The sequence below is a fragment of the Passer montanus genome, unplaced genomic scaffold, assembly GCF_014805655.1.
Source record: "Passer montanus isolate IOZ18808 unplaced genomic scaffold, ASM1480565v1 scaffold89, whole genome shotgun sequence".
NCBI classification, from domain to species: domain Eukaryota; kingdom Metazoa; phylum Chordata; class Aves; order Passeriformes; family Passeridae; genus Passer; species Passer montanus.
Window position 1 is genome coordinate 591,563 of NW_024374256.1, and position 13,143 is coordinate 604,705.

Consider the following 13,143-nt stretch of genomic DNA (forward strand, 5'->3'; position numbering starts at 1 on the left):
TAAGATGGCCGGCAGGACCGGGGCACGGCTTGTTGTCCCTCCCCAGGAGCCGTGGCAGGGACAGGGACAGGCGTGGCTCTGGGGAGGAGGGAGGAGGACACGGCAACAACGGGGAGTGCCCAGTGGGCTCTGAACCCAAATGAGGAGGGGGACAGAGGTTTGAGAGCTTGAATTTGGCCCCAGCACCCATTCCCGGCCTGTGTGGGGCTGGGGGCGGGTGGGATGAAGGGGGATGAGGCTGCTTTTTGTCTGGCACACTCTCAGGACACGTGGCTGGGGTTCTGCCTTCTCTTGTGCCCCGGTGGCTCCCACCCCTGTCCGTGACAGCGGCGTCTCCGTCAGCTCCCAGCACCGGCGAGACACAGCCCCGGGAGCTTCTCCCGGAGCTGGCACGGCCTCTCCAGGCAGCTGGGGCTGACCCTGCCTCAGTTTCCCAAAATAGGGCCCGCACATGACTGCTCAAGGAGGGCAAGGATTCGTTACAGGGGTGTGGGATAGCTCCAGCCCCAGACCAGGGCTCCGTAACGCCTTCCCCGGCCCGACCTCTTCCCCCTGGGATTTGTTTGTTTTGATTCCTCGCTCTCTTTCTTTCCAGCCGTGCTTGTTCTCGCCGGTGCCTCGGCATGGGGCCCTTTCCCTGCTCCGTGACCGATTCCCTCTTTTCTTTCCCTTTTTCCATGCAAAGGGGCGGGACTGAGCAGCGCGCGCAGACTTTTCCCTGGACGCTGCTTTGGGATCCGCTTCTTCCTTTCTCCCTCTGAGCTACTGGAGGAGAGGGAGGCCGAGAGGGAGTTGCACAAATGCCATGCAGAATGCACCCTGTCACCCACTGAGCCCAGCCTCGCTGCAGTTCCTCCTGCTGACCTGCCCACTTACTGAATCTCCATGGCTGGGCAGTGTTGTCCAGGGTGTTCTTGGCTCCATTTGGGGGCCTTTTGGAAGCTTCCCAATTATCTCTTCCCCATGCTGACCTGCTGCTTCACCCTGCTTGGAGGGATGTTCCCCCCACCCTCAAATCCACCCCTTTTTTAAAAAATCCTGCAGTCAGTGTTGCAAGCAGCAAGTATATCCAAAGCCTTTTTTTTTCACTGCTTTTTCCCAGAAAAGGGCAGGTAAAGCCCAATCCTGGAAGACCAGGATCATTCTGCAGCAGGTTTTTTGCTCTGTGACGCTCAGCCAGCTCTGCTGAGCATCTGCCCTGCTCTCCTTTGCATCACCACATCTCGGGTGTCTCCCTCATTAAATATCTGGGTGTTGGATACTTTTCCACCACAGGTATCTCTTGTGCATTCTTCCAGGCTGAATCAGGCTCCGTTTCCTCTCCCCGGGTGAAAGGCTCTGTCTGTAAATCCTGCCCTGTTGGCTCTGTTGTCATGATGGATTATGTCAGCTCTCAAGTTGGCAGCCAGCATGTTTTAAATACCTTGTGCTCCTCAGCCAGCCAGATTTTTTTGCATATCCCCCCTGTCAAAAGTGCCAGGTTCAAAAAGCCCCCTGCACATTCTCATTCTTTGCTTGTTTTGAAGGGAAAACTCTGGGTTTCAGTGCTTAAAAACTTGGAGTTTTGGCTTTTTAAAGTAACCAACCCCTCCTTTAGGCCATGGTTGGCTCTTTTTTAATCCCACTTTCACACTGGGCGTGGGCTTGGAGAGATCCTGGAGATCTCTGTGAGATCAGTGCCCTGTCTGATGTCTCCTGTACTCCTTTGGGTTTAACAGCAGGAGGAAGTTTGGGAGCCACTTCCCAACTTTATTCCAGGAGCTGGTGGGCAGCACAAACCCCCTGGTTCCCTCCCAAGGATGGCAAAGGGCCGTGCCAGGGGGCACCGGGTGTCGGTGGGATGGAGGGTGCCGAGGCAGGGTTGGGATTGGGGATGCTGCCTGGCCAGGCACCTTTTATCCTGCTGGTTCCTGGGGCTGGGGCTGGACTCTGGCAGCAGCCTGGGGCAGGAGGAGGCACACGGGGATGGAGTGTGACAGCGAGCAAGGCTGGTGATGGTGGAGGAGAGATCAGGGGGGAGCAGCAGCTCCTGGCCGGACGTGTTGGGGTAGCCAGCACAGAGGCTGCTGCAGGCAGATGGGGAGGGAATTGTCTGTGCAGGGCGTTGTGGTGGTGCTGGGGGGACTCTCTGGCACCCAGCACCTGTGGGAGCCACCCCCGTGACGATGGAAAGTGCCTGGGGATGCTGAGGTCCAGCAGGGTGGGGAGTGGGAGTTTTTCTTTCTGTGCTCAGCCCATGCCTCAGCAGCTGTGGGGCAGGATGGTTTTCCCTGTTTCCTTTCAAGATCAAAGGAAAACCCCCAGGCCTCACCTTCCCCTTGAGCAGCCACCAGTGCCCCTCGAGGCTCTGTGGGGGATTTGTGCCACAGTGTCCCCGTTCCTTTGGGATCCCCATTTTTGGGGATGCAGTGAGCTGAGCTCTGATAAGCAATGTCAGAAGAGGGAATGGGGTGGGAATTAAAGCACGTGTGATCCTGTTCCTGCTCTCTGTTTGCTGCTGATGCTCCCTGTGTCACTGCCACCAGCCCTTCTCCATGCCCTGTGTGTGAGGGAGCCGAGGCTCTGCTCTCCCTTTTCCTGCCACTAGCTTGTCTTTGGAGTGGGACAGATTTTCCTTTCCTTTTCCCCACAATCTTCCCTCTGTCCCTGCCCCACCTGCCTGCTGTGCCTCTGCTGAATGTCCCTGGCTGGTGACAAGGTGGTTTTTGGTGGCTGGGGCCAGCAAACCTCTGCTAGACCAGGGAGAGGACGAGCATGGGGTGGGGGGATTGCAACAAGTTACTTGTCAGGGTGACTCTGGTAAAGATTAGCTGGGCAGAGATAAGCTTGCAATGCCTTAATATTGTTAGTAAGCAGTAACCAGCATTATTATTAGCTCAGCTGATAGCACGGGCCCGGGGCTGGGGAGGTTTCATCTGGTTAGAGCCCGGGAACCACCCGAAGGAGGTGAGCCAGGGCAAAAAACCCCAAAAAACGGAGGAACGACATGGGAAGAGGGATGTCGTGGAGGAGCCTTGGGGCTGCGGGCACGGCTGGCTGCCGACTGTCCCCGGTGCCATCCATGGTGACATCTCTCTGTCCCCGTGCCGTGCTCGGGGCCGCGCTCCCACCTCCCCGAGGCAGGACCGCTGCTCCTGCTGCCCTCCAGGCCGGGGCAGCAGCCGGCAGAGGGGTGCGGGGTTATATTTAGAGTAGAGGAAGGGAGGCGGTGATAAGGCGGCCCCGTTATCTGCCCGCGTTCCGAGCGGGGCCGCGTCCCCGCTCCGGCGCTGGGACCGGGACACGGCCGGGGCGGCGGGGAACAGCCCGGCATTGTCCCTGGGAAGCGAGAGGAGGAAAAACAAGGCTGGTCCCGGCTGTGCGGGAGCAGCTCTGCGGGACCAGCATCCCGCTCCCGCCGGGCTCGGGGCTGCGGAGCCGCGCTCGGCACCGCTCCATCCCAGCGTGCCGGGGGAGCAGCAGCTCCTTGGCTGCCGGGAGAGTTCCGGACCGCTCCGCCGGGCCGGGGAGGGTTTGGCGGAGCCGGCAGCGGTGAGAGGTCGGCGGTGATGCCGCGGAGGGGGAGCGGCCGCTGCGCGCCTCGCCGGGGACACCGCGGCTAGGAAGCGGCTCTGTGGGAGGAGCTGTGGCACGGAGCACGGAGCACGGAGCACAGAACTCAGGGCACAGAACTCATCCCGCATCCGTCCGCACCCGCCGGGCCCCGCTCGGCCGGAGCGAGCCTCGAGAGCCTCGGGCAGGTGGCCGGGCTGGGGCCATGGAGAGGCGGATTCTGTCCCGGGACAAGAGGCGGCTCAGCGCCTGCCTGGTGTGCAGGATGTGCTGCATCGGTCAGTACCGGGACACGGCTGCTGCGCCCCGGAGCTGGGAAGGGACGCGGCTCTGCGGCTCCGGAGGGGGCTGCTGAAGGAACATCCTTCCAGAAATGAGGGGGAGCGACACAGGGGCAGCTCCGGGGCTCCTGGAGGCCGTGCCAAGGCTGCAGCCGGGTGGGATGGGGAGTGAGGGGGGATGTGGCTCAGTCTACGGGTGGGTTTTGGCACCTGGCTCCTTTCGGTGGCCAGGGGATGGAGTGGGGCACGGGGAGGTGGCACTTGTGTGGCCCTGTGCCTTGTGTCCCCCCGTGCCTTGTGTCCCCCCGTGCCTTGTGTCCCCCCGTGCCTTGTGCCACCCTGTGCCTTGTGTCACCCTGTGCCTTGTGCCACCCTGTGCCACGTGTCTCGGAGGGGGAAGCCGCAGGGTGGGTGAGGAAGAGGAAGAACGTTGGGTGGTGCTTTCCAGGCTGCGTGGATGGAGACATCATGAGGTTTTCCTGAGGGTCCCTGGGGCTGTGCAGGGACCCCCAGTGACCCCCCCATCCCAGGAGGGGCTTCTGGGGCTGTCCTGGGGAGCTTGGCCTGGGAGATGCTGGATTTTCCCTTTTTCTCGATTTTTGACTTAAAATCAGAGTGAGGGGTGCTGCTGCCTGGTAGACCCTGATGTCAGAGCTGTGTTTGGGTGGGCAGGTCTTATCCTTTCCTGAAATATCCATGGGGTCCTCTGGGCTGGAGATGCCGTGCCGTGGGTTGGTGCTGGGGATCCCTCTGTGCTCCAAGGTGATGTTGTTAAATCCTGCTGGACACAGGGCTGCCCTGAGCCCCCCTCACTGCCTGGGGAGCTGAGTGGGACCCCCCTGCCCTGTGGGACCATCTCCTTTCACCTGTTTGCCTGTGCTTTTCCTCTGGTATTATTTTTTTCACGGAGCAAAAAGCCTGCCTAGAGCTCCCTCATCTCCGTTTGGTGTCACCACAAATCCCCCATCCCGTCCCCCTGCCACCCCTGGGGACTGGGACCCCCTGGGGATGGCACCCACACTGCCACCCTGTCCTGGCAGCACTCAGAGCTCCCAGTGTCCGGCCAGGGCTGAGCTGTGGGACAGAAATAAACATTAAATCCTGCCAATCCAATGAACCAAAAATACAGGGACAGAATAAGCTGCTAATTGCTGTGCCCGGCCAGGACCTGTTACGGGACATCTGGGGGTTTATGTAACACCCTGAAGCCTTCCAGGAGTGGGCAGGGGAGGGGGACACCCTCCTGAAATTGGGCAACCCCCCTGTGCTGCCTCTGGGGGAGGTGGGGAGGCACAGGGAGGGTGAATTCTGGTGCTGCCGGTTGTACCTATCCCAGTCATCCGCGCTGCTTTCGCTAAATATCCTTACTCTCAGCAGGAAAAAAAAGGTGTGTTTTGTTCTGACTGGCATTTCCCTGCCCGGGGGGTGTGCTGGAGCCTCGTGAGCAGCCCCATCCCGCAGCATTCCCTGAATAAGCTGCCTGTGTTCCCGGTGCCCGCCCGGGATCCGCTGGCACCGCCGGCGATCCCTCTGTCTCTTCCCCTCATTTCAAAGTCGTTTGAGTTTCTGCATGAGAACCACTGACCAAGAGCTGCCTTTGTCTCCTTTTGACAGATGAACGGGACAGAGTCCAAAAGAAAACCTTCACTAAATGGGTCAATAAACACTTGATGAAGGTAAGAGTCACGGATTTTGCTATAAAGCCGCTGAAATGACCAGCTCTCTGTCTGCTGCAGCTCAGGACTGGCAGATAAATGCCTTTTTAAGGGTTTTTAAGTTGTCTTTTATGCCAGGACTGTTTCTTTTGAGTGTTCATATGAGTCAGAGCAGAGCAGGTTGTGCTGGAAATGTGCTGGAGCCTTTGGAGGGCACTGTAGCATCACCACACAGCCCTTTTATTGCCTTGCCCTCCTGGGCACCTGATCCTTGCTTCACACGAGGTTTGTGCATCCTGGGGGAAAGGAGGGCATCCTGAATCCCCCCTCTCACCCCCTTGCCAGGAAAAAGAGGCATTTTTGTCCTTTGAAGGATGCTCCAGCGTGGAGACAAGATCCAAAGTTTGTTAAGCAGGATTAACACGGCACCACGAGGTGCCTCCTGCTTTCTTGGTTAATGCTGGGTGGGTTTTAATTAATTCTGCATTTGCCAAAAAAAAAAAGGAGGAAAAAAAATGGTTTGAGCACTAGGTGTCCCAGCTGTGTTTTCCTGCCAGCTTTGCAAAGCTCTGTGCCAAGCTTTTGGCTGCTTCCTAAACCTTACAGAGGAGGGAAAAACAGAGAAAAATCTTGAGGCTGCCGGGGGAAAACATCCAGGGATTCCCAAGGGGGTGAAACCCCAGGACAAGCTCTGGGTGTTTGGGGCAGAGAGGCTGCACGTGGTGCCCATGGAAAGGGCCAGGTGGGAGCTGTGCTTGGGGAGGTGCTGTGGGGAATGTGAGAAGTTAAATTCAGGAAGGGCTGCCCTTGCTGCAGTGCCGGGGGTTACCTGGGCTGCAGGTGGTGTCACAGTTGGATTTTGTGGGTGAAATTGGCAGCAGCTTCTGCCAGGCCGTTTGGGAAGGGGGAGGCTGCTTCTCCTGGTGATGATTTTGCTGTCCCTGGTGATGATTTTGGCATCACTGCTGGCTTTTCTCCTCCCCAGGTGCGCAAGCACATCAATGACCTCTATGAAGACCTGAGAGATGGTCACAACCTCATCTCCCTCCTGGAAGTGCTGTCAGGAGTGAAGCTGGTGAGTCCCCAGGGCTGGGCAGGGATTCTGGAGTCCCCCTAAACCCCCTCCATCCTCTCCCTGCTCCCCTTCACCCCCAGCCATCAATCAGCTGTCTTTTCTCACCCCATGGTTTCAGTTTCAAATGTCTGTCATTGATTATTATTATTATTATTATTATTATTATTATTATTATTATTATTATATTTACCTCTGTATTTTTATTTATTTACTTTGACTCAAACCCCCGTTCCCCCGGCTGGTCTCTCACCTGGTGGTGGTGCCTTGGGTAAAGCCCTCTTCTTGCCAAGTTTTTACACACCTTCACCTTCCAGATGTGGCTCCATATTTAAAATCATGGATAACAGCAGAATTTGACCAAAAGCTGCTGCTGTGGCAGCGTGCCCAGCAGTTTATCTCACATGTGACACTCCTGCCTCATGCTCAGCTCCTGGGTTTGTAGCAGTCACTGGAGCATCGTAGAGCTCCCCCTCCTTCCTCCTCCTCCTCCTCCTCTTCCCTCTCTGACTGACACATTCCCTCAGCTCTGGGAAGATCCCAATTGCCGTAGCACAGCAGGAATTATTTTAGTTTCTCCCAAAAATAGGATCTGGGCAAAGATCTCCTACGTCCCTCCGTACCCTCGGATTTTGTGGGGGCTGAAAACTTGGATCACTCCACTTGTGATCCAGACAGCTTCCTGCTCCTCAGCTTCCAAAATCAGGAGGAAATTCCAATGTTGGAACCCAGGGCGTGCTGGAGACCCAGCCACCTTCACCCTGTGCTGTTGCTGTCTTTTTTTATTTTATTTTATTTTATTTTATTTTATTTTATTTTATTTTGTTTTATTTTATTTCCGTTTCTCCTCGTGCCTGGGTGTCACACTTTGGTTTCCATTCTGTGTCCCTGCCGTGCCACCCTCCCCATCCTCCTCAGCCCGTAGAGCCACCAGCTCATTGGAGCCTTCGCCTGGTGACAGCACCAGCCTGGTGCCGTGCAAGCAGCGAGGAGGAGGAAGATGATGATGATGAAGAAGTAGGTCGGGCCTGCCCAGACCACAGCAGCTCCCTGGCAGTGCCACCAGATCATCCAGTGCCATCCCAGAGGGTTGGGGATAAAACCCAGCCCGGGGTGCTCTGGAGCAGGGCTGTGCTCCCAGGCTGTGCATTGTGTTTGTGAGCACTCAGGCTCTGTTCTGGGCTCTGGATTGTCTGTGTGAGCACTGCAGGGTCAGGCAGGACATGCCACCACCCCGTGTGACAGCATGTGTCCCCTCCACAGGCCGGGAGGGGACAGGGACAGGTCCTGCACTGTGTGAGGGCTGCACACCTGGCACTGCATGGACAGGCTCAGGCACTGGCACCTTCTGGGGTCCTGCATGGGACCGGGGGTGGGAGTGAGCACAGCACAGCACAGGGGAGGCTCAGACCCCAGAATGTGCCCAGGTGTGTCTTTCAGCCCCTGTGCTCGGGGTGACAATGCCCTTGTGCAGTGTCACCTCCCTGGAGCAGGCTGTAGCACCTTCCTGATGCTCCCTGCAGCCCTGGAATTTTTCCCTTGCAGGGGAGAATTTCCCCTTGGAACGACAGCTCTTCCTTGCTGGGACAGCTCTTTCCCTTCAGGCTGGAAAAGGAAGGTGACTCAGGGCACTCGGGGTGTCCCAGCGGTTCAGAACGTGGCTGTGGGGTGTGTCCCCCCACCATGGTTGGAATGAGATGGTCTTTAGGGTCCTTTCCAACCCAAAGCTCCTGTGACTCCATGAACACCCTGGTGATTCCTCATCTTGAGGCTGGCATTTGGCTTTGGGTGCCACTCCTCCCTCTCCTGCTGATTCAAAGCTTCCCATCCCCTTTCCCTGGCTGATGGAAACCTCTGGAAATCCCTCAGCTTCAGCAGAGATGGGCAAGGCTCAGGGTGTCTCATGTGCCCCCTCCCAAGGGGTTCAGAGGTACCTGGAGCAGCAGCCCCTGCCATGTGTGGGGACAGCTGGAGGGGCTGGTGCTGAGCTCAGGGTTCCTCTGCCATCAGTGGGGACCTGCAGTCCTGAGTCCCCCTGTCCTGAGTCCCCCTGTCCTGAGTCCCCCTGTCCTGCCTCTGCTTCCACCTGGACCCTTGGAGCTGTTTGAATCCTCTTTGCTGAGCCTTCTTCCCAGCGTGTCTGGCTGTCCATGAGCTGGGCAAGGTCCTGCCCTGGGATCTCAGAGGTTGAGCCAGGCCTGGACACAAACCTTCAGGGCCTCAGCAGAGGTCTGGAGCTCAGCACCTTCCCACCTCCATCTCCCAGCAGGGCACTGTAACCTTCTTCCATCAGGACTGTGCATAGCAATGACCTTATTTACTCCAGAACAGGGTAGAGCAGGACGTGTGGGGGCACAGGGGGGTCACAGCAGCATGCTGACAGCTCCCAGGGGTGTCACTGTGCATGTGGGGTGCTGCCAGCCCAGCCCAGCCCCACGAGCTGACCTAAAACTGCTGCCTGTGTCTTGCAGCCACGTGAGAAGGGGCGGATGCGCTTCCACCGCCTGCAGAATGTGCAGATTGCCCTGGATTTCCTGAAGCAGCGACAGGTAAGGGCTGAGGAAAGCTCATCCAGCAGAGCTGGGTGGTTCTGTGCATTCTTTGTCTTGTCTGAGGCTTTGGAAGGAGTGGAGAAGCAGCCTGTGCTGGGGAGTGCCCGTCTCTGGTGGAGGGTGGATTGCAGGGGGATTTTCCCTGTGGGTGTCGTGCCTCTGCAAACCCCCCCTGCACACAAAAACCACTGTGAAAAAGGAACCTGACCCCAGCTCTGAGAAGGGGCTGGCAAATGGCACTCCTGTACCCCAAAAAGGCTCCTTTGGGGCTCCCTGGCAGATCCCTGCTGTGGGGATGGGCGGCTGTGCCACGTCTGTGCCTTCACACCAACTCTGGGGGAGATGTGGCAGCTGGCTCTGCCCAGCCCACACAGCCTTGACCTCGGGGCTGGCACTGTGTGGCATCACCCCTCTGCATAGCAGCATGGACTTGTTATCCCCCGGTTTTTGGAGGACAGGCTCTCTCCAGCAGGTTTCTGGGAGCTGCACAGCCCTGGGCAGGTCCTGCCCGGGGCAATGGGATGCATCCCGAGACTTGCTGGCTCTGCAGGTGGAGCCCCCCCAGCCCCAGGGGCTGGGTGTCCTGTTCTGCCTGTTGGGTCAGGTTCTCCCCACTGTGATGCTCCCAGATATGCCAAGGTGATGATGATGATGATGATAAATGGTACCAGTTCATGCTGAAGCAGAGACTTTTCTCCCGCGCTGCCGGCCTGAGGGCATGGAATAAATTTGAGCACATTCCTTACTCCAGAGAGGGTGAGCTGCTTCCAGCCCCCCTCCTCCTCAGCTCCTTGATAGAGACATTTTGCCAAGGGCTCTGGGGAACTTGTTTCTCCACTTGGATGAAACAGCTTTTTCCTTTGAAGTGTGGTGGCCTTGCTGGGGTGTCTTACCCCAGACCCCCCTGCCTGGGAATGATCTGTGGTGTCCTGTGGAGAGCTGGGGAGAGGGGACTCCCCCAGGGGAGCAGTGAGGGTGTTCCTGCCTTCAGCAGAGCTTGGTTTTGAGCCCAGGCTGGAGTTAAAGCTTGGTCATCCCCTTTTTGCCTGCTCTCTGTGGTCTGTAGCTGTTCAGTTATGCACCAGTGCTCGGGGCTTCAGGGATGCTGCTCTGGGAGCTGAAGTAAAGCCATTAAGTGCTGGGAAAGCACTTTAGCATGGAGAGTGCTGGAAACATGGAAAAATCCTCCCCAGGCCAGGAGATGAGGTGGCATCTCTGCCTCTTTGGGAAGCACTGGGATCTTCCTGTGTGCCCGGGGTGGCCCTGGAGACAGCGTGGTGGGGGCCGTGTCCCCCTGCTCCTGGGGTGAGGCTGATGGGAAACTTTAACCCTGTTTGCCTTTTCTCCAGGTGAAACTGGTGAACATCCGCAACGATGACATCACAGATGGCAACCCCAAGCTCACCCTGGGGCTCATCTGGACCATCATCCTCCACTTCCAGGTAGGACATGGGATTTTCCTGCCGGGGCGTCGGGAGCGCGTTGTCTCTCCGGGGCAGTGGAACCCTTGTTTTCTGCATTTTCCATGGTGATGTCAGCCCATGGATGGGTCTGGAGGTTCGTGGCAGTGTCATGGAGACCACGCTGGGAGGACAGCAACAGCCTCCCCTCATCATCTGCATAATGAAATCGTTAATGATGGGTTGTGTGCCGTGGCTGTTTGCTCAGCTGGACACTCTGGAGGAGAAGAGCAAATTTGGAAGGGGCCACAGGCTGTTATCCCAAGGCACTCCTGGCCCTTTGGGTGGTCAGTGCAGCCACAGGACTTTTCACTGGCGTGGAATGTGTCAGCTGGGTGACAGCACAGGGGTGGGAGAAGTGCCCTGACCTGGGACTGTCTCCGGCAATTGTGTGCTAGAGATGCTGTTGGAAAAGCGAGTTTTGGGTCTTTAGTAGCTTTAAATTATCCAATTGCAGCTCTGATGGCTTCAGGGGTGGTGATGTGTGGCCGTCAGTGAGCTGAGCTGCTGTCAGCAGCTCGTTGGCCGTGTGGCATCAGCTCAGTGGGAATGAGCCTGTGGGATCTGCTGTACCCAGCTCCCTGCCTCACCCCTGCTGGCCTCCTCCAGACAGGACTCGTGCTGGCTTTGAGACTCTTAAGGCAGATTGCACTGGAAAATGGTGTTTTTTGGAGGATGGGCAGTGCCTCAGGGAGAGGCTCTGGGGGCAGCACGGGGCTGGGCTGGGTGTGAGGCTGCTGAATGTGTCCAGCAATTGTGTCCTAGAGATGCTGTTGGAAAAGCGAGTTTTGGGTCTTTAGTAACTTCATATTGTCCAATTGCAGCTCTGATGGCTTCAGGGGGGTGACATGTGGCCATCAGTGAGCTGGCATTTGGGTTTGTTGGGCAGTGCTGCTGTCAGCAGCTCTGTGGTTTGAGCCTTTGGGATCTGCTGTACCCCAGCTCCCTGCCTTATCCCTGCTGCCTTTGAGACCTTTAAGGCAGATTGCACTGGAAAATGGTGTATTTTGGAGGATGGGCAGTGCCTCAGGGAGAGGCTCTGGGGGCAGCACGGGGCTGGGCTGGGTGTGAGGCTGCTGACGAGGCTCGGCAGGCTCTGGATGCTGATGAGTCACTGTCATCTCGTGGGGCCCTGCCTGTGGCACCTTGTCCCTGCTGTCCTTGTGGTCACCCGGCCCTGGTGCATCCTCTGTGGCAGGAGAGGGACATCAGGAGGTCCTGGGTGCCCTCCGTGCTTGGCTGGGAGGGGACACTGCCACCCTGGTGTGGGTGACACAGGAGCCGGGTGAGCCTGCCCGTCCTGCACTAACGGGATTTTTTATGGGGTTGTAGCTCCATTGTGAACCTCTTAATCCCCCTTAGTGTCCCAGTGCTGCTGCCTGGGGGCAGGGAGAGCCCCGGGAGAGGTTTGGGGTGGGATGGTGCTGGTGTGGAGCTCAGGCTCTGCCAGCGCTGGCGTGATGAAGATGAGGGGCTGCCCCGGTGCCATGGGGGCTGTTCCCCATGCCCTGGGAGCTCTTGTGGTCACTGGTTTCCCTTAGTCATCTTCTGGATTGCTCTCTGTTGAGCGTTTCCTCGTTGAGCATTTCCTCATTGAATGCTTCCCTGCTTCCTGGGGCTGAGCTCAGTCCCCCATCTTTATGCCCCCTACTCCCCAGTTTTTGTCTCACCCCCACTTTTGGTGCGTGTTACCCTACCCTGCTCCCTCTGAGCTGCCGGGCAGAGTTGGGGTGCTCCATGCTCCTCAAACCCCTGCCCTGGGAGGCGTTTGGGGCAGGAGCCACAGGAGAGGGGCAGGACTGGGGCCGGTCTGGGCTGGGCAGCATCACTCCCGTTCCTGCTGGGACCCTCCAGCCGCAGCTCCCTGGAGTGATGCTGGGTCCCCAGGGCACCTCTGTGCCCATCTGTGCCCCACGCTGGGTGAGCCTGGCAGCAGCGTGGGCACACTGGGCTTTTGGGGCTCCCGGAATGAAGAATTAAGGAGCAAACCTTCTGAACTGGAGAGAAGCAGCCCTGCGGAGCCGGCTGGCGAGCATGCAGAGTCACTCTGACTCCTCCCTGCTTGCTTTTTTTTTTTTTCCCTTCCCATTTCTCTCCCACCCCTTCCTTTATTCTACCTTTGCCAACCTTCCTTAGGTTTTGTGTTGTATCCCCGTCTTCCCCACCCTCTCCCACTCCCCTGCCTGATTCCTGCCCCCTGTTTGTGCTGGCAAGGGCCGTGCTCCAATTACCTCATATTCGGAGAGAAGGACGCCGCAGCCAATCCCCGCTCCCTCTGCTTTTAGGTCAAGTGATTTCTGAACTGCAGTGAGATGCTTTGAATTTGTCTTCTCGCAGCGCCCAGGCTGTAAGATGGCTGTCTGGAGCGGCGGCGGTGGCGGCAGGGCTGGCGGGAGGGGACAGCGACGGGGGGCAGGCGGCGGAGCGCGGAGCCCATGAAGCCCGGCTCGGGGTTTACTGGGGAGCCGGCGACTCGCTCAGCTGCACCGAGCAGCGGGAGATGGGGAATTCGCTGGGCTGCGTTAAAGAGCAGAAGGAAAAAGCCGCGGGGAAGGCACCGCTGTCTCCCAA

At 57.9% G+C, this 13,143-nt stretch overlaps 1 protein-coding gene across 21 annotated transcripts in view; it reads left to right on the forward strand.

Annotated features, from left to right (window-relative positions):
* The window catches only part of MACF1 (microtubule actin crosslinking factor 1), a 138,369-nt gene that overhangs the window by 26,982 nt on the left and 98,244 nt on the right, over positions 1-13,143 (forward strand). For 20 of the 21 annotated variants that reach the window (XM_039733486.1, XM_039733479.1, XM_039733488.1 and 17 more), the window contains 4 exons: positions 5,448-5,509; positions 6,474-6,563; positions 9,032-9,109; positions 10,462-10,554. In XM_039733486.1, coding sequence (XP_039589420.1) covers positions 5,448-5,509; positions 6,474-6,563; positions 9,032-9,109; positions 10,462-10,554 — 323 coding nt within the window. Of the gene's footprint in view, positions 1-3,405; positions 3,831-5,447; positions 5,510-6,473; positions 6,564-9,031; positions 9,110-10,461; positions 10,555-13,143 lie in introns of those variants that run through there. The other variant, XM_039733495.1, reaches the window with a different exon arrangement.